At 44.3% G+C, this 20,846-nt stretch overlaps 1 protein-coding gene and 1 long non-coding RNA gene across 4 annotated transcripts in view; one reads left to right on the plus strand and one right to left on the minus strand.

Moving 5' to 3' along the window:
* LOC141991102 (uncharacterized) overlaps positions 1-9,036 on the minus strand; it is a 35,742-nt gene extending 26,706 nt beyond the window's left edge. The window contains exons 1-3 of the long non-coding RNA XR_012640333.1: positions 8,797-9,036; positions 6,304-6,360; positions 4,484-4,619 (exon numbers count right to left, since the gene is read on the minus strand). This is a non-coding gene — a long non-coding RNA (uncharacterized LOC141991102). The remainder of the gene's footprint in view (positions 1-4,483; positions 4,620-6,303; positions 6,361-8,796) is intronic.
* ADAM12 (ADAM metallopeptidase domain 12) overlaps positions 208-20,846 on the plus strand; it is a 345,625-nt gene continuing 324,986 nt past the window's right edge. For 2 of the 3 annotated variants that reach the window (XM_074959165.1, XM_074959168.1), the window contains exon 1: positions 8,267-8,519. In XM_074959165.1, the coding sequence (XP_074815266.1) occupies positions 8,402-8,519 (118 nt within the window). In that variant the 5' untranslated portion in view covers positions 8,267-8,401. Of the gene's footprint in view, positions 371-8,266; positions 8,520-20,846 lie in introns of those variants that run through there. The other variant, XM_074959167.1, reaches the window with a different exon arrangement.

Here is a 20,846-nt window from a genome sequence, read left to right on the forward strand (position 1 = left end):
CTATATGGGCGCAGGGGGCTGCTTGTGCAGAGATCATGGTAGGAAGGGGATCATTAAAAATTAAATCAAGTGCTGTCAATAAACAGAGACAATATTTACTTCCTCCAGTTCCAGTATTCACAGCTGTTACTTGTAAATGTAGAAAGTTCAAAATTTTTACACAGAAATATGACTTTCAATTTGATGTCCTTTTACGATAGGCAGTGAAGAATGCTGTAACCAATGTGGGGAAAGTGCAAGAAGATTTGGGGCAAAGGTTCAATAAAGGCTTGGAGAATAAAATTCTACTGTGTTATACTAGTGAAAATCCAACCAACTTCATTGAAAAGTGAGCCCAGAGAGAGAGTTTTCTACTGAAATCATTCATAAGGTGAGCATCCTATTTGTACATATATCAGCATTATTCAGGGAAACTTAATTTCCTTTTATTTATGTATAAACATTGTGTGATGAGGCATATAGGGGTTAGCAAGTCTACTTAGGTACAGGGACATGTCCTGTTTCTAATAGTCTTTTTCAGACACCACAAACCCACCTGCACCTTCCTTTTCACACTATTTCTAGAACAATGTGACACTTACCACTGTACTTACATTCTACACATTGCAAAACAATCTGACGGATCCCTGATTCCATAGGGAGCCAATGAAGAGAGGGAGACATGATCTCTCATTGGCTTGAGTTCTGAATTGAGTCAAGCTTTATATAAAGGACAAGCATTTCATTCCAAAATACAGAGAATCTTAATCATCAATCCTTTAGGCCATGAATACACAGATGCCTGCGGAAACAGTCAAAATGTGAGAAGAGCGGATGTGGACTCCTTGCCAAACACAGATGGGCAGCGGTATTTTTTTGTCCCTTGGGCTGTTACGGGTATTTAGAAGAAGTTGAGGATCTAGGAGAACAAAGTCTATGTATGATCCTTAATGATCTGAGAGCATCCTCAGTGGAAGACAATGTTATAACCTTGGGCTAGTCACTTCTCTCCCTGCATGTCCTTTTTCCCCATCTGTAAACTAGGGATGATGATACTGACTACCTTTTGTGAAGTGGTTTGAAATCTATGAATGAAAAATGCTACACAAGAGTTGGGTATTATTATGGAGGTGCCATCTCTCCACCAGAAACCTTTGTCTTTCTGGAATTCAGGTTCAGCCAGCCGCCCTTATTCCAGTTGCTGATCTCAGCCAGACACGTAGAACCATTTCCCAGGTGTTCATTTCCATCTGATGTGAAGGGGATGTAGGGCTGGGTACCACCTATATATTGCTGTCAATGTTTCACAATCCACCTTAGTGGCTTTGCACAGATGTTGAGCGGAATGCAGGAGAGGATGATGAATTCCTGTAGGACCCCACAGGTGGGCACTCTGGAGGCTGAGGAGTTAGTGTCATCAAGACTCTTTGGGTGTAGCCTTAGAGGAATGATTGACACTATCTCAAGCACAATTGTGCTAACTCTTGCCATATATCTGTGATGAGATGCACAGATTCCACAGGTGACTATATCCAATTCCGTGGAGAGGTCGACCAACATGACTCAATGTATAATATTGCCTAGCTCTGACACAATGCTTTTCATCAGCAGATCGCAAAGCACTCCACAAAGGAAGCAAATATCCTAATTTCATAGTCCTTCTCCATTGCCTACTGGAGAAACTTCAGAAATGGTGTTGTTTGCAATAGATAAGAAGGGTGTTATTTAGCAGCTGCAATGGTGGAGGAGAGCTCTATGATGAGAGTGTCAGCTTGCAAGAAACTTTTTTTTTCTTTTTCTAATTCTGAATCCTGTCTGCATCAGTTTTTCTTCCTTGTGATCCTGGAAAAGTCTTTTTAATCCCTCTCTTTCTCACTCTCCTCATCTGTCAAATGGGCATAATACTTGTCTACTGCACAGATGTTGTAAGGCTTGATCTAGTCATTATAGTGCCTTCCATCTAAGGATATCACAGCACTTAATGAGTATAACCTATTCCTTGTGCACTGCTTTCTTTAGGCCATGCTTGTCTTTGGGTGACTTCTGCCACACTTAGCATCTTTCTGCTGCCTACTCTCAAATCTACCTTTTCTGCTTCTGAACATACAAACATGTTGCATTTATTATAAAATAATACATGCAAACTTTTGGATAACGAAGCATTTCAGTTAGCTTGGATTCTGGTAATCAAAGTGGACCTATACTGATACGTGAACAAAATTTCAGACCAAGTGTCCCCTGGACATGCTTGTCTGGTACAGACAGCTTGTCTACAGCTGTGAATGACAGCATGTGGTGTTCTTGTGGCTTGAATGTAATACTCCCTGTTGTTACAAGCATCTCTTAACCTCTCAGATTCCTGCTGTTACAGCTGATGTGCTGCTTATTTTTTCATTGTGCCTTATTTTCAACTACTGGTATATTAATCAGTCATAGTGACAGTGCACACCTTCCTTGGGCAAAGTTTTCACTCAATCACCCTAAGTTCTCTTTCAGTAAAGAGATCAGGCCCAGGCCAAGGAACAGGGACTAATTCCACAAACAAACCCTCTTTCACAGGTTTAACACTGCACTCAGAAATATTTTAGCAGCTGTGTTTATTTAAAAACAAATTTATCTGAAAGCAGAGGACGCTAAAGCTCTGTCAATTTTCATTTGATACAGTAATAGGCAGTTCCATGCAATACAGTAAGAGGTGGTTGGGAAGCTGGAGAACAAAGCACACTTTCCTGGCCCCAATGCATTAATGGAAATAAGTTATGATACTAAGCACTTATATCGGATTTAGCCTTTTTGAAGTGCTGTACAGACGTTAACTAATAAACTCTCTCAAAATTCTGTGCGGAAGAATTCGTCTCCAATTTACAGATTGTGGAGATTGATGTCAGGAAGTGAGGGGACTTGCCCAATCATATAAGATTAGGGTTGGAAGAGATCTCAGGAGGTCATCTAGTCCAACCCCCTGCTCAAAGCAGGATCAACACCAACTAAATCATCCCAGCCTGGGCTTTGTCAAGCTGGGCCTTAAAAACCTCTAAGGATGGAGATTCCACCACCTCCTTAGGTAACACATTCCAGTGCTTTACCATCCTCCTAGTGAAATAGTGTTTCCTAATATCCAATCTAGACCTCCCACACTGAACTTGAGACCATTGCTCCTTGTTCTGTCATCTGTCACCACTGAGAACAGCCGAGCTCCATCCTCTTTGGAACCCCCCTTCAGGTAGTTAAAAGCTGCTATCAAATCCCCCCTCCCCAACCCCACTCTTCTTTTCTGCAGATTAAACAAGCCCAGTTCCCTCCGCCTTGCCTTGTAAGGCATGTGCCCCAGCCCCCGATCATTTTCGTTGCCCTCTGCTGAACTGTCTCCAATTTGTCCACATCCTTTCTGTAGTGGGGGGCCCAAAACTGGATGGAATACTCCAGATGTGTACTCACCAGTGCTGAATAGAGGGGAATAATCACTTCCCTCAATCTGCTGGCAACGCTTCTACTAATACAGCCCAATATGACGTTAGCCTTCTTGGCAACAAGGGCACACTGTTGACTCATATCCAGCTTCTCGTCCACTGTAATCCCCAGGTTCTTTTCTGCAGAACTGCCGCTTAGCCAGTCTATCCCTAGCCTGTAGCAGTGTGTGGGATTCTTCCGTCCTAAGTGCAGGACTCTGCACTTGTCCTTGTTGAACCTCATCAGATTTCTTTTGGCCCAATCCTCCAATTAGTCTAGGTCACTCTGGACCCTATCCCTACCCTCCAGTGTATCTACCTCTCCCCCCAGCTTAGTGTCATCTGTGAACTTGCTGAAGGTGCAATCCATCCCATCATCCAGATCATTAATAAAGATGTTGAACAAAACCGACCCCTGGGGCACTCCGCTTGATACCGGCTGCCAACTAGACATTGAGCCATTGAGCACTACCCATTGAACCTGACAATCTAGCTAGCTTTCTATCCACCTTATAGTCCATTCATCCAATCCATTTTTTTTTTTAACTTGCTGGCAAGTATACTGTGGGAGACCATATCAAAAGCCTTGCTCAAGTCAAGATATATTATGTCCACCGCTTTTCCCATATCCACAGAGCCAGTTATCTCCTCATAGAAGGCAGTCAGGTTGGTCAGGCATGACTTGCCCTTGATGAATCCATGTTGACTGTTCCTGATCACCTTCCTCTCCTCCAAGTGCTTCAAAATGGTTTCCTTGAGGACCTGCTCCATGATTTTTCCAAAACAGAGCCAAGATTACCTCTCAGAAGCGTTTGACCCTTAAGCCTTCACTGTTTTTGTTTTTTCTAGCTCACAGTGCCTCTCAGGTGGGTCAAAATGTCACACCAGTCTAGAAGATTCCATCCAAGCATGTCCATATTATACCAGTGAGACAGGGCAGCTATCTGAGGCTTGACACCAAATGAGGCTGAATTGTCAGTTCAGTTGTGAGTTAGTGATTGTGTTAATGCAGGTTAGTGTCATGTTACCACACGCCATTGAGACCAGCTACCTACCTTTTGTCTCCTCTTCTTCCCTCCCCCATCTCACAGCACAAGAGAAGTAGTGGCCCAACTGTCAGGAGGAGAAAACCAAGGGGCTGCACAAGCAGCAGTTGCCTGAAGAGCTGCTGCTGTCACAGGATGTCATGTGCTCCAGATAGAAGGGGGTGTGGGTCCCAAACATAAGTAGTATTGGAAGCAAGGGGGACAAAAATGGGTGGGGGGAAGGGTGAGAGAGTAAAATCGGGGGTGAGAGAATAAAACATGACTGATAAAGGACCACAAACAAGAAAAAACACTGATACCTTTAAGTGGATAATATTTTTAAAAATTAAAAAAATGACTAGCCAGGCATTTGCTTATATGAAAAAATCTTCAAGACCAGGGCCTACCTTTGAAATATCCAGGGCGCCTAGCAACAGCAGTTTGATTTGCTGCAGGAGCAACTCACTCTTTCATTCATCTAAGGTAGATAAGTTAGGTTTCATAAAATTTATTGCAAGAGGGTTTTTTAGTATGAGTCCTTAAGAAATCAAGGGTTGTTTCATTTTACGTGGTCAGTAATGAGTTTGTTTTTAATGAATGAGAGTTTTGTTTTAGATCTTTGGCCAGAATTGTATGTCCTGCATTTTTGAGAGTTTGCCGCTGTCCTCTACCCCGAGATGGTTAACAAAGCACTCTGGATTCCTTGGTGATAAAAACTCTGTTAATAGATTCACTTTAAACCCCATGAAAATAACTTGAATTATATATTCCAAGTAGTAGGACAGGAATGATAGTATTCTCAGTTCCCTCACTTGTGTGCTTTGGGCGGGGGAGGGAAGGGGCAAATCCACAGGTCTCTTCCCCCCCCCCCCCCCCCGGCAGACTTGGTGAATTAACAAAAAATAGGGCAACTGGTGAATACTTAATTAATACAAATCACAATATTGAAATGCATTGCCAGTAGTCTACATGAGCATAAAGAGGAGCTGTCTAAAAGCATTCGTTGCTTTTTAATTTTTTACCCTATGTTTTAAGAAAATAGACCTTCAAAGGCCAGAAAAGCGACAGCCTCTCCTGACTTAGTTGGGTGTTATCAAGGGGCATTACTGAAGAATCTTCTGGCTCTTTGGACACAAACAGGTGATTGTTTTTAACCTTCATGTTGAAGGTATTGGGATACATACAATAAATCCCCCCCCTTTAAAATCTAGTCAGTGATGCCACTGACTTTTTTTGAAATTAAAAAGTTGAAATTATATGGGTCAATAAAAATGAGCACTGGCAACCTTACACCTTGACACTTAACTGTTCCAGAAAACAGATCTGTGGGATCAGGAATAATCCTAGCATAAACCAATTTAAAGTTATACTGGAAAATCATAACACCTGCCTGAGAACTATAGTTGTATGTAGGCAGGGTAGAGAATGAGTTATTTCCATTCAGAAGTTTTCTCTGTTTTTAGGATACATTTTCTCCCAATTACTACTTCATTTAAACAACCCTGCATGAATCATTCTACATTAGAGATGACCTGCATTTTGGATAGCAGCTTCCAGACAAAATCTGGCTATTTTGGAGTGTGATCATTTGCAAATTCAAAAAATTGTTTTGCTCTTATTGGGTTTAACTCACTCAGTGTGCTTTGTGCTGTACAGTACACAAAAATGAGAGACCCTGCCCAAAAGGGTTTATCTAGCTGTATAACTTGGAATAAGGTATCCATTAAAGACATACAGTTTAGATTCATCTAAAACTTATCCAGATTTCACCTGCACAAAAGGAAGAAATGGACAAAATGAAACCATATAACCATTTGGTGAAATTTTATCAGAAACATATCCTTGCTCACCTCTCAGATGCTCTCCTTGTCTGTGTGTCCTCCACAGAGCTCAATTCATAGAATTTTCTAGTGGGGGTGAGAAATGCAAATCAAAACTCTGAGAAATGAGAGAAACAGAGTTCTGAGAATGTTTTGACACCTTTTGGTGGAGGTGGGGGAATATCTTAAGTCTGAGGAGAGGCAGGAGGCTAAAAGGATTTGTCCTATCCCATTCCAGGTCAGACTGTGTAAATCTTTCAAACCCATATGTGATCTGAAGATACCCTTCATGGTAGGGTGACCAGATGTCCTGTTTTTAAAGGGACAGTCCCATTTTTGGGGATTTTTTATTATATAGGTGCCTATTGCCCCCTACCCCCTGTCCCGTTTTTTCATAGTTGCTATCTGGTCCCCCTACTTCATGATGTAACTACTGTCTTTAAACCCTCAAGAAGAGTGGCTCTCAACCAGGAGTGCGGTGTCACCTGGGGGGTGGGGAGGCTGTGAGCAGGGTTCAGGGGGTCTGCAAAGCATGGCCAACATTAGACTCACTAGGGCCCAGGGCAGAAAGCTAAAGCTGCACCACTTAGGGCTGAAGCCTGAGCAACTTAGCTTTGCAGTGCTCCCCAGCCAATTGGCCAGCTTGCTATCTCCTAACGCAGGCCCTGGCTTTTATATGTAGAAAAGCAGTTGTTATACCACAGGGGGCCATGGACTTTTTATAGCATGTCGGGGGGAGGGGCAGGAGGGGCCTCAAAAGCAAAAGGTTGGGAACCCCTGCACTAGAACAGTCACTATTTACCAATTCAAATTTGCACAGCTCTGTGTGGTTTGTGAGTGTGGTTTTGTCTTTGTTTTTTTGTTGGCAAAGGCCCAAGCTTAGGCCCTAATCCTGAAAATTGTTCCATGGAAGAAGAATCTTGAGTGGAAAAAGTTGCAGAATGAGGGCCTGACACATACGAGTTACTTTATGCCTATGAGTATTCCCCCTGATTTCAATAGAACTGTGTGTGTAAAATGCAGGCAGCTTTGTGTTTCCAGGATCGGGGCCTTTCTTTCTCCCTTCCCTGGGAGAAGCCCTAAGATGCATCCATTGCTGCATTTATATGTATTTCAGTGGCAGGCCAGGGGTTTGATGGGCATAATGTACTGTGGGGTTTTTTTTTTTTTCTTTCCCAGACAACTGTTGACAATGTGAATGAGGAAGATATTTTTAAAAAAAAAAAAAAAAAAAACAATTTTGTTTGTTAATCTTTTAAACACTGTAAAGTAACAGCCCTGAGCATCAGAAATAACCTACAATATTATGAAACCAATAAAGAATTTCTCTGTTCTTATTACACGTTCAAGTTGTTTTTCAGAATAAGCCACCACTACCCTGTGTGTAACAGAAATCTCTAGCACACACACTATACAACCCTCCGGGAGCAGGGAGAAGCTTCATCCAGATCACTTATCACTAGAGGGGGAGACTTCTAACACATAGACCAATCACTCCAGCAAAAGAGGGGAGACTTTAAAGCCAACCTTAAAATTAATCCTACAGGAGGGAGTCTCCTTCCAACTGAAGGAGACTTGGCAGGTCTGCGAATGGGGGATGATGTGTCTTTTCAGGAACATACCACCGTGCCTGAGTAACCTCTCCTCAACAGAGTAACTGTTACCGTGTGCACAGCGGGAGTGGAGGGCTGTAGGACCCCGCGGAGACGCCCTGAGGCGAGGCAGGAGGACAATAATTTGTTCCATTGTAATGAGAACTGTAAATGTTGGCAAGGGGCAGATTTCCCAGGCAGGCCTGCCTTCTTTCACCAACGATCTTTAGTGCCTCCTGCTAGCCAACACGGACAGTCTGCTCATTTATTGCAACGGTCAACAGATAGTTCTTGCCAAAAAAAAAAAAAAAAAGCCAAACCCCAAACAACTTTTTTTTTTTTGTTATTTATATATATAAAAGCAAAGCCCAGCTCATCAGCAGTCCATGCAGGAGCAGGAGGGGTTTGGGAGTTAACTGCATGCAGGAAATCTCTCACATCCTGAGTCCCAGCTCGCTCCTCTCTGTAACTGTATATTATGGTGCTATTCTCCAGACCTAGCTGATGAAAGTTTGTCTCTTTCAGTCTGGGCTAAGATGTCAAAGCGTCTCCATGCAGAGCAGCGGCGCTTCCCTCCTCCTCACCCCCCAGCCCAGATATTCATGCTGCTGCTGAGCCTAAGCTGGTTCTTTATAGCATCATCCAGGGCTCAAGGTAAGTTGATTATGCTTTTATATATATATATATACACACACACACTCTGCCAGGTCACAAGCCAGCATATGGCCAAGTTTGGACCCCTTCACCCGCGCCGACGCGGTTAGAAAGAAGCAGAGTTTCCCTTGGCATTTCCCCACCACCCTGGGGCTTCTGCATATTTGCATTTCTCTTTCCTCCCCCCCCTAAAAAACAAAAACAAAAAAAGAACAAACAAACTTCCCCTCCTCTCCTGGCTGCTTTGCAAACGTTGCAGCCCTCCTCTTCCAGTTACCATGCCGTCCCATCTGCTCTGCAAATCCAGCTCAGCCGCACCGCGTTCCCCAGCCTCCCCGGCTCCTCTTTCGCTCTGGTTGCGCCGCTGTGTTTGCGTGTAAGGGGGAGTTAGCTGTCGCCTGGGGGTGAAAGCATTCACGCTGCGTCGGCTGCTCATTGCAGCCCACTGAGCCGGGCTGGAGGATTGCTGCCCGCTTAGCTGCAGCGCCAGCTCTCCAGCCGCAAAGTACCCAAGCTTGCATTGCACTGACGCGTCTCATGCCTCCTCCCGACCCCCTCCAACCCCCCTCCGCGGGGGCAATGTGGCAGGCGATTCTCGTGGCTGATGCAGGGGACGGAGGGACACACACCATACAAAAATTGTGTTTACTTTCGAGTTTTGCCTCGACAAAATCTGTCCGCTCATTGCACAAATCAGACCTAGTCTCACCCATTTGGGGTTGAAGGAGCATGGGAGACCTTTCTCTAAAGTTTCTCTATTTTCTTAGGAATGAAGGATTTTGCTATGTGTTTCAACGAGATACCAATTACACTCGAGATTGCTTTGAAATCTCACCTCATTTACATTGTCTTAGCAACTTGAAATGCAGACCTGCATCCGATGAAGTGAGCTGTAGCTCACGAAAGCTTATGCTCAAATAAATTTGTTACTCTCTAAGGTGCCACAAGTACTCCTTTTCTTTTTGCAAATACAGACTAGCACGGCTGCTGCTCTGAGACCTGCATAAATAGCTCAAGGACTAAAGAGCATTCACACCATAGCCTTTCTTTTGGGTCCTGTTCCAGTATGTAGGGAATCTTCAACTGTTCCCCCCCCCCCCCCCCCGCCCCTTAAACCTGTTGCTTTGGGCTATTCACCTGGTTCCTGTTTATTTTACAATAAACACTTGCATATCTTTAGTGTTCAGTTGAAGATTCCAAAGAACTTTACGGAAAATTTAGCCTTACAACACCCCAGTGAATTTGGTAAGAATTATTTATGGAAGGGCCAACAATTTACAATGAGTAATATATTAAAAACACTTTGCTTCTCTGTTTATGAATTTTCTTCACATAAATTGGGGAAAATGGATTTATCATTCAAAATCACTTGTGAATACAGCTATTAATCCTGAGTCTGTAGACTCAGTGGAGGACAGTTCCACATGAATATCTGAAAGTGAATATTTGTACTTTGCTGGTTAGTTTCCTGGGTCATGTGGTATTGTTTCTGGTCTCTGAGTGGATAATTTCTGTAAGTAACCACCAACAGTAAGAATTTTGAATTGCATGTTGGTGCAGAATTTGAAATCTGAACTGTTAGTCAGATGTGAGTCATAATCCACTTTAGATGAGTATCTGGGCAATTTGGGTTTAACATCTGGTTTTTTTTCCCCTCATTAGTGAAAGCTTTATTTTCTAGCTAGAATATTCATGCTAAGGGAACACAGAGAATTTATTTAAATATTTGAATAAATATTTGCTTAAAATGTTTAACAGTATTGGCTTAGCTCTGTTATGCCAGTTTCACGGATATATTTGGAGTCATCTTGTCCCCAGTTCACTCAGCAAGTTAGTGACAAAGTCAGGAATCAAACACAGAGGTCTGACTCTGTCCCCTGCTTTAACGAGTAGCTGACACTGTATAATTTAAGAGAGAGAGAGAGTTGTTAAATTGCATAAATATATAGCACAGCAATGAAAGAAGTACCTGTTCCTACAGACCTGATTGCATGTGTCTACTATTTCAATTTGAAATTTAGCTTTTGTTTAGTCCCTAAATTTATGCACAGGAGATTTACGCTGGGATTATTGCTTTGTCTTTGTTAGGAAAATTAACGTTATGGTTACTAACATGGATTAACCCATGTTAACTAACGGGTTAAGAAAACATACTTTTATCAACACACTAGTTAACAAGGGTTAACCTGTGTTAGTTAACATACCGTTATCATTTTCCTAGTGAAGACAGAGCCATAGTCCTATCACAAATAGAGCTTCATGATCCACTTGATTTGAGAACACACATATTCTATGTAATTGTGTCTGAGTGAACTGGGGTCATTATTTTAGTCAACTGACATCCCCAGATAGTGAGCTAGGAAGACATCAACTGGTCACGGTCAACTGGTAGCATACAAACCCATCAGATGTGAGAACTAATCCTTGTCTTCAGTAGAACTCTGTGTGGGCCCAGGGGACAACGATGCATATGAGCTTGTGGGATCAAAGCATGTCTAGTGCTTCTTCAATGACTTGTGTTGCAGCTGGCCTGAAAACTTGCTATGCGGGGTTCATAATATAACCTGCTTGATTTTTGTATTTTGAAGATGGAAAGATTTATACATCTGAGATATTAAACCATTTATAGTGGTTTCTGTGCTTGCATAGTAGTATTTCACATGGACAGTTTTGAGAGTTTAAGTGCCTAAATATTTATACAATGAATGTAAATGGCTCCGAGAGTTTAAGATCATGGATAACTATAACTCCTCTTAAGGGGCAACCATCTGTCAAGAGCCACTTATTGGATTTGGCTCTTTCTTTGTGTCTTCCTATTTCCAATCCTAAACCTTCTATGTTAATAACTATTAGTTCTTACAATTCCCAGTCTCCTGCCTTTCTTACAGTTACTGTTGAATGTGTCCTTCTCTTTTTCCCCCTCTTCCCCCCGCCCCATATTCTCTTCTCTTCTCTTTTTTGTCATGTCATCTTCTTTGCTGATACCTTTGGATGAAATTTACCCTTTGTGTTGGTCCTCAGCACAGGAATAGATTTCATCCTTAGTCAACCTGCAAAATTAAACACTGTTACTTTGTCATATTGCTCCCTCTGGAGTCTTTTTGGAGTCAATAGATTGAGCCCTACTTGATTCCCATGTAACTCTCAGAGCTCTTTTTAGTGTCATTTTGAAACTGTTGCTGAGGTTGGGGGAGATGAGCACGTGGTTGTACAGAGTCTAAGCTTGTTTGACTGTTGACCAAACTGACTTTCCTAACAGATATTTTGGACATCCTGGGTAAGATATGTAACTGGTGTACATAGGCGTGGCTCCGTTGTCTTTGATGGAACTGTGCCAGCTTACACCAGCTAAGGATGTACCTCTTCTGTCCCCGCCCTGAAAATGCTCTGTTCCAGCTGATCTTGTCTGTTTCCCCTGCCTGCAGGGGAGGTATTCAATTTGTTTGTTTTTGCCAAGTTTCTAATCTCCCTTTTCCCTTGAAGGTTGTTGGAAATGTTGCTACCTAGCTATGAAGAGCAACTTCTAAGTAATGATCTACTGCATACATTTCAGACTACTTGTCATCCTGCTCACTGCACTGAGACTGCCCTGATAGCAGCTCTCTAATGATCTGTGAGTGACTGTAACAAATCAGGGTTATGTTTATCTGTTATTCCTACTGAAACTGTCAGCTGGAGTTGACACACTATTGATCATGAAATTCTGTTTTAAAAAGTCTGAATTCCTGTAATAGTTTATCTGGATCTTCACCAGCCTGGTTCAGATCTCCCATTTCCTAATTCTGACAGTTTTATCCCTAGTGGCCCTTATGCTTCTAACATTTCTCAAATTGCCAGTGTAAATTGTCCATGGAGCCTGCCAGGGTTTCATTTTATTCAGTATTCATATGCTTCCTTTTGGGCAGTATCATTTCTAGTAAAGGGCTTCATTGTAACATGCAAATTGACAACCGTGAGATCTATTTTTCAAGCAGACCGTGTGTCACTTTCAATCCTCTGCTAGTTCAGAGCCCGTAGGGGCAATGTGCACATGTGTATCTCTGAAAAACCCAGAGCTGCTTGTTGTTGTTGCCAAGCCTTGCATCTGAGTTCTGAGAATCTAACTAGTAGAGCCTGTGTCCTTTACAGGCTGAGAGAATTATTTTGTTCTTGGCTCTTCACAGCGAAAGGTGTCTCAAACTGGAAAATGCCATTTTTAGGGGTGTGTTCAGTTTAGGTTTGAAATATTCTAATGCTTACAAGGCCACGCTCCGTTTACATGGGCAAACTTTCCTTGACTCTCTATCTCCTGCAACAACCAATTCTGCTCAGAAGGTATGACTCTCTTCTTGGTATTCATTTTGGAGGGATCTCTTGTTTGCTCTGATCCCTTTTTCCATTTCCATTTTTCTCTCATTCTGTTTTCACGTTTTTTCCTGAAGCCTACCTCAAATATTGGGTTTTTTTAAGTTTAACGTTCAACCATATATAAACACATACATTATACGTTGCGGTGTATCATTCATGTCACATTCAACATCTCTAAAATTCATATGACAAGGAATCTTGATCACAGGAAATCTCTAATATGAAAAGAACTAAGTAAAGTCTGAATTGTGCCTGCTAGGCAGAAACTTTCATTTGGGGCACTACTGAGCCCTGGTCTACACTACAAGTTTAGGTCGAATTTAGCAGTGTTAGATCGATTTAACCCTGCACCTGTCCACACGATGAAGCCATTTTTGTCGACTTAAAGGGCTCTTAAAATGGATTTGTGTACTCCTCCCTGACGAGGGGATTAGCGCTGAAATCGACATCGCCGGGTCGAATTTGGGGTAGTGTGGATGCAATTCGATGGTATTGGCCTTCGGGAGCTATCCCACAGTGCTCCATTGTGACCGCTCTGGACAGCACTTTCAACTCAGATGCACAGGCCAGGTACACAGGAAAAGCACCAGGAACTTTTGAATTTCATTTCCTGTTTGGGCAGTGTGGCGAGCTCGTCAGCAGAGGTGACCATGCAGAGCTCATCAGCACAGGAGACCATGTAGTCCCAGAATAGCAAAAGAGCTCCAGCATGGACTGAACAGGAGGTACTGGATCTGATCGCTGTATGGGGAGATGAATCCATTCTATCAGAACTCTGTTCTAAAAGACAAAATGCCAATATATTTGAAAAAATCTCCAAGGGCATGATGGACAGAGGCTATAACAGGGACCCGCAGCAGTGCCGCTTGAAAACTAAGGAGCTCAGGCAAGCCTACCAAAGAGGCAAACGCCCGCTCCGGATCAGAGCCCCAGACATGCCGCTTCTATGATGAGCTGCATGTAATTCTAGGGGGTGCCCCTAGCACTACCTCACCCCTGTCCCTGGACACCTTCAAGAAGGGAGTCTCATGCAACAGGGATGAGGATTTCGGGGACGAGGAAGATGAGGAGGAGGAGGATAGTGCACAACAGGGAAGCAGAGAAACTGTTCTCCCCAACAGCCAGGAACTGTTTATCACCCTGGAGCCAATACTCTCCCAAGGTGGGCTCCTGGACCATGAAGCAGGAGAAGGCACCTCTGGTGAGTGTACCTTTGTAAATATAATACATGGTTTAAAAGCAAGCATGTTTAATGATCGATTTGCCCTGAAGACTTGGGATGCATTCGCGGGCCAGTACAGCTCCTGGAAAAGTCTGTTAATGTGTCTGGGGATGGAGCGGAAATCCTCCAGGGACATTATTAAGGGGACCTTCAGAGGTGGCCATTCCTGCTGGGCTGTTTGCCTGTGGCTGAAAAGAAATCATCCCCGCTTTTAGCCACGCGGGGGTGGGGAGGCTGTTCACGCTGAACTGTTCGTGTTTGGCTGGCAGGGATCTTCCCTGATACTAGTTACGTGGTGGGAGGAGGGGTGAAGCGATCATCCCAGAGAACTGGGTGTGTGTGTGGGGGATGAGGGGGGTTAGTTGGGTTTGTGCGGCACGTTAACCCGAAAACTGCAGCCCCTCCTTTTAAATGGCCAACCCAGCGGGCGCTTGGCATGGGAAAGGAGGGTGCTGCTGTTTGAAATCATTCTCACATGTTATGAAGGTTGAAGAAGCCGAAAAACTGTGGCTTACCATGGCTGCCTCCAAGCTGAATTCTGTTGCCCGGCCCTGCGTGCGTGATCTCTCACACCAAACGGGCAGGCCCTCAATATAAGAGGCAAAATGCGACCTTGTACCGAAAGCACATGTGCTGTGTAATGTTAGCAGCTTGGTTCACTGTGAAAGAGTCTACCTGTTGTTCTCTAAAATGTCTTTTTAAATACTACTCTCCCTTTTTTTCCTCCCGCAGCTTCAAATGTTTCAACGCTCCCCCTATCATCTCCATCCCAGTGGCTAGCGCAGATATGAAGGCAAAAAAAATGCACTCGCGATGAAATGTTCTCTGAGCTCATGCAGTATGCGTGGAGGCAGAGTCCAGGAAAGCAGAAAATGAACGCGAGGACAGGAGGGGCGAGCGAGATGAGAGGTTGCGGGAGCAAGAGGAGAGGTGGTGGCAGCATGATGAGAGAAGGCAGGATGCAATGCTGAGGCTACTGGGGGATCAAACTGATCTGCTCAGGCATCTGATGGAGCTGCAGGAAAGACAGTAGGAGCACAGACAGACGCTGCAGCCTCTGTGTAACTGCCCGCCCTCCTCCCCAAGTTCCATAGCCTCCTCACCCAGACACCCAAGAACGCGGTGGGGGGGCTCCGGGCACCCAGCCACTCCACCCCAGAAGACTGCCCAAGCAACAGAAGGCTGACATTCAATAGGTTTTGAAGTACACTGTGGCCTTGTCCTTCCCTCCTCCCCTCATCCACCACCCCACTTGGTGCTTTCCTCCTCCCCCACCCCTCCCGGGCTACCTTGGCAGTTGTCCCCCTATTTGTGTGATGAATTAATAAAGAATGCATGATTTTAAAACAACAATGACTTTATTGCCTCTGCAAGTGGTGATCAAAGGAGGAAGGATGGTTGGCTTACAGGGAAGTAGAGTGAACCAAGGGGGCTGGTTTTCATCAAGGAGAAAGAAACAGAACTGTCACACCATAGCCTGGTCAGTCATGAAACTGGTTTTCAAAGCTTCTCTGATGCACAATGCGTCCTGCTGTGCTCTTCTAATAGCCCTGGTGTCTGGCTGTGCGTAATCAGCAGCCAGGCGATTTGCCTCAACCTCCCACCCTGCCATAAACGTCTTTCCCCTTACTCTCACAGATATTGTGGAGCACACAGCAAGCAGCAATAACAATGGGAATATTGGTTTCACTGAGGTCTGACCTAGTCAGCAAACAGTGCCAGTGAGCTTTTAAACATCCAAAGGCACATTCTACCACCATTCTGCACTTGCTCAGCCTATAGTTGAACTACTCCTTACTACTGTCCAGGTTGCCCGTGTAAGGTGCCATGGGAGCAAGGGGTAGGCTGGGTCCCCAAAGATAACTATAGGCATTTCAACATCCCCAGTGCTTATTTTCTAGTCTGGGAAGTAAGTCCCTTCCTGCAGCTGTTCAAACAGACCAGAGTTCCTGAAGATGTGAGTGTCATGTACCTTTCCCGTCCATCCCACGTTGATGTTGGTGAAACGTCCCTTGTGATCCACCACTGCTTGCAGCACCATTGAAAAGTACCCCTTGCGGTTTATGTACTGGCTGCCAAGGAGGTCCGGTCCCAAGATAGGGATATGCGTTCTGTCTATCGCCCCACCACAGTTAGGGAATCCCATTGCAGCAAAGCCATCCACTATGACCTGCACATTTCCCAGAGTCACCACCCTTGATAGCAGCAGCTCAGTGATTGCATTCGCTACTTGGATCACAGCAGCCCCCACAGTAGATTTGCTCACTCCAAATTGATTACCAACTGATTGGTAGCTGTCTGGTGTTGCAAGCTGCCAGAGGGCTATTGCCACTCGCTTGTGAACTGTGAGGGCTGCTCTCATCTTGGTATTCTTGCGCTTCAGGGCAGGGGAAGGCAAGTCACAAAGTTCCATGAAAGTGCCCTTACGCATGCAAAAGTTTTGCAGCCACTGGGAATCATCCCAGACCGCAACACTATGCGGTCCCACCAGTCTCTGCTTGTTTCCCGGGCCCAGAATCGGCATTCCACGGCATGAGACTGCCCCATTGCCACCAAGATGTCCAAATTGCTGGGGCCCGTACTTTGATAGAAGTCTGTGTCCATGTCCTCATCACTCTCGTCACCATGCTGCTGTCGCCTCCTCACCTGCTTTTACAGGTTCTGGTTCTGCACCTACTGCAGAATAATGCGCGAGGTGTTTACAATGCTCATAACTGCTGCGGTGATCTGAGCAGGCTCCATGCTTGCCATGGTATGGCGTCTGCAGGAGAGCAGAGTTGCAGTGGAAGTGGTGGCTGATGACAGATGCCGCGAGAATAGATCTTTATAGAGAATGATGAGAGGACCTGCAAGGTGGATTCATGAGAGCAGAGTTGCAGCGGAAGCGGTGGATGACGACAGTTAGCACCGCACATTTCCCAAGGAAGAACACATGTACCTGGGAGCCCATGACAGACAATATGGAGAAAGTCACTATTGAGACAATAGCAGCAGAGCAGAGTTGCAGCAAAAGCGGTGGATGATGACGGTTAGCAATCCTACTGCACCGTCTGCTGAAAGCAGTATGGCATCCACACGGAAAGAAGGCGCAAAACGATTGTCTGCCATTGCTTTCCTGGAGGGAGGGGCGACTGACAACATGTACCCAAAACCACCCGCGACAATGTTTTTGCCCCATCAAGCATTGGGAGCTTAAACCAGAATTCCAATGGGTTGTGGAGACTGCGGGAGCTGTGGGATAGCTACCCACAGTGCACCGCTCCGTAAGTCGATGCTAGCCACGGTGGACTAATGCGCTTAGTGTGGACATACGCAATCGACTGTATAAAATCAATTTCTAAAAAAAGATTTCTATAATATTGACCTAATTTCGTAGCATAGACATACCGTTAGCCTCCAACATTGGAGGTGTTGCATCAAAACTGTAGCCTACTGAAGTCACTGAGAGTGTTGCCATTGACTTCAATGGATTTTGGACTAGGCACAGTGTGCCACAAGCATGCAGGCAGATTACTGTATGTTGATTAGTACAGCCTTGTGATGAGTTGCAACATGCACTCCTTTCTTTGTACAGCTAGCTGTAGTGGCCAAGGGAGAGCAAGGATTGTGGTTGTGACAATGTGGGAAAGGTATGCTCCTTTCTCCCCCAGACAGAGACTGGCCACAGTCTGGCCTTAAGTAGAAACTGAGACGTACTGGTGGTAATGGAAATACACTCGGTGTCACGTATAAATATATAGCTTTCAGCTATATTTATTTCCAGACTGCATTTTCAGAAACCAGTGTCACGTACTCAATGGTTTTTAGTAAAGTGTAATTCTGTCTCCCTAGAAACTGTCAGTCCTTAGTGCTACAGATACGTTAACCGATTAAAGCATAGAATGCTGATTAGCTCGTAGCCTATGTGTAATATAGCTGGTTATTAATTATATTAACTTTTGTTTAAAAGACAACAAGGAATTAGGAAAATGCCGTCTTCTCTCAGGAGAATCCAAATCTGTTGGTCAGGGTTGTTGACCCAGATTCCATTTAGGAAAACTGACCAAGGAAGTTCAGCTGCAAAATGTCCTGCATATAACAGTTTGGTGACATCTGTAATTGTGATAATTAATGCATCTGTCCCGATCATAAGCAGAAACAGAATACCTTTCTTCTCTGCAGTAGCTGCATTTCATAATGACAAAAATTAAAGATTACTGAAAAGGGCATTGAAGCCCTTGGAAGTTGTAGACTCTCGTGATGGCTATTTGAAGGTTCTAATGCTTGTGATCATCTTGTGTGGTAGGCTAGCTGATAAGCATTTCTTGTGATGACTGGGGCCTTGTGTAGTTCAACCTTAAATTGAGTTTGGGCCAGAATTATTGGAAATCCTATATCCTGTTTTCTGTAGGAAATTAGATTAGATGGTCACAGTATTTCCTTCTGCCTTTAAAAATCTGTGAATCTACACTTGGTTTGTAACGATCCGTGTACCTGTATTGGGGCAAACCCTAATGTACATATGATTTACACTAATGTAATATAAAACCATATTACTGTAGGGCAGGAAGGGACCTCAAGATCATCTAGTCCATTTCCCTTTGCTTGCCCTGGCGCTAAGTTAGGATTAAATATGCCTGGCATGAATTGTCCAGGTGCAGTTTACTCAGGCTTCAAACAGAGATAAATTGCAACAATGTAAATCATGGGCCAGATCCTCATCTGGTCTGAATTAACATAGTTCTAATGATGTAACCTGTAAATTGTGATGTAAGCACAATTTAAACTGGCTGAGGACTGGTTCCTTGTAGATATTTGAAATTAAAACCAGCAGTTAAAACCCACCACAGACAAGGTCCAGGACCAGCTGCTGGGACAGAGATGCACTCAGGTCCAGATCCTCAAAGCCATTAGGTGCCAAACTCCCGTTTAAATCAATCGGAGTTAAGTGCCTCAATACTTTTTGAGGATGTGGGCCTTAGTCTTTATCCCTATGAGTAGGGGATCTCACCAACTCCATGAGGCTTGAACTGGTTGGGGTTCCCAGGTGATGATGGTAGTTCAGGGTCCTGAGTGCTGGAGACAGGCAGAACCCACAGCACAATCAGTCAGGAGAAGATAGAGTCCCAGTGGAACTGATGCATAGTTTGGATCTAAGCATCAGAACATTTACTTGGGCATAGGTAGGGGTTTTTGTAGAGAAAACACAATGGTTCAAGGGAGAATGCTAGAATTGTTTATGGGTAAACTGATGACTTAAGGGTTTTCTTTAGGCTAGACAATAGGAGCTGATCACTCTTGGCTATGGGTGGTGTTTTCTTCCAGGGAGCTCACAATTCAACTAGGCTGCTTCAGTATTTTGGATATCAATTGCGGATTTATACTAGAATTGGTCTGATAATTGCTGAGCAGGGTGTGTGCAGGTGTAGGTTCATTAACATCTGGAGCAGAGAGCCCCCAGGATGCCCTGCTTCCCTGCTTTTCTGATCCCAGAGTTCAGTGTGGTTCTCTGTTCTCCATTCTGTATGCAAATTGAAATGTCTCCCTGTCCCATCTTTCATGCAGATGAGGCTAGGGGAGTTGTCTCTGTTTTCCATTCTGCATGCTAATGGAGATGTCTTATTCTTGTCACCCTTGTCAAGAGGGGTCTAGGTGTGTCTCCCATCCACCCTTCATTGCTCTCTGTAAGTCTTTTCTCTGATGGGTTTTGGTTTAAACAGAAGTTGGGGCGGGGGGATGGGGGGGTGGTGTCTTTCATGAGTCAGACAGGCTAGATACTGCGCCCTGGTTCTCCAAGAACACAGACTTGACTGGTATCAGCCCTCAGTCACCAGCTGGCACTCTCCGGCCACCCAGCTCTGAAGGCAGCAGCTCAGAAGTAAGAGTGGCATGGTATTGCCACCCTTACTTCTGTGCAGCTGCTAGCAGGGCACTGTCGGACAAGAGCTGGGCACTTGGCCAACAGCCGCCACTCTCCGGCCACCCAGCTCTCAAGGCAGCGCAGAAGTAAGGGTGGCAATGCCATGACCTCCTCCTAAAATAACCTTGTAACCCCCTCTGCAACTCCTTTTTGGGTTAAGACTCCCAATTTGAGAAACGCTGGTGTCCCCAATGAAATTTATATAGTAGAGGGTAAAAGCACGTAGAAGACAAGATTTCACAGGGGAAGACCAGATTTCACAATCTGTGGTGTGTTTGTTCATGGCTGTGAATTTGGTAGGGCCCGACCTGTGCGATTTTTATCTACTATGAAGAATTGGGCTGTGTGATAGGCTGGTACTCTAGGACTATTCATTGGAAGTAACAAGTGAAGCATCTTTCTGTTGGTTGAGAAAGGCCATATAATTCTCCTGAGTGCTAAAATTATTGTTCAGGTGGAAAGTGTTAATTGATGGGAATCCTGTTTGTGTGGCTAATAGCAAGTTTCTCCTCTATTAGTCACAGGGTAAAAACTGAAGTTTGGGCTTTCTTCTCTCTTAGGCTCCCGTTTAATTATAGGGTTCAATTTTAATGTTTGTACTCAATCTTAGGAGATCATTTTGGCCTAGTAACTAAAGTCATCAGTCAGATGGAGGTTAAGGGTTTTCCTTCACTAGAGTCTTTACTTTGTTATCTGCCCATTGACTAGAGGTAGTTAACATCAGTAAAGGCTAGTCTGCCATTCCAGAAACTTCTGTTCCAGACAACAAATGCTTGTAGTTTACTCTAGATTGATCCCAGGATAAATCACAACCATTTGGGCAGTTTCCAGACTAGCCTTTGTAAATGTGGTAACTTTT

Source organism: Natator depressus, chromosome 7 (genome assembly GCF_965152275.1).
Source record: "Natator depressus isolate rNatDep1 chromosome 7, rNatDep2.hap1, whole genome shotgun sequence".
Lineage (NCBI taxonomy): Eukaryota > Metazoa > Chordata > Testudines > Cheloniidae > Natator > Natator depressus.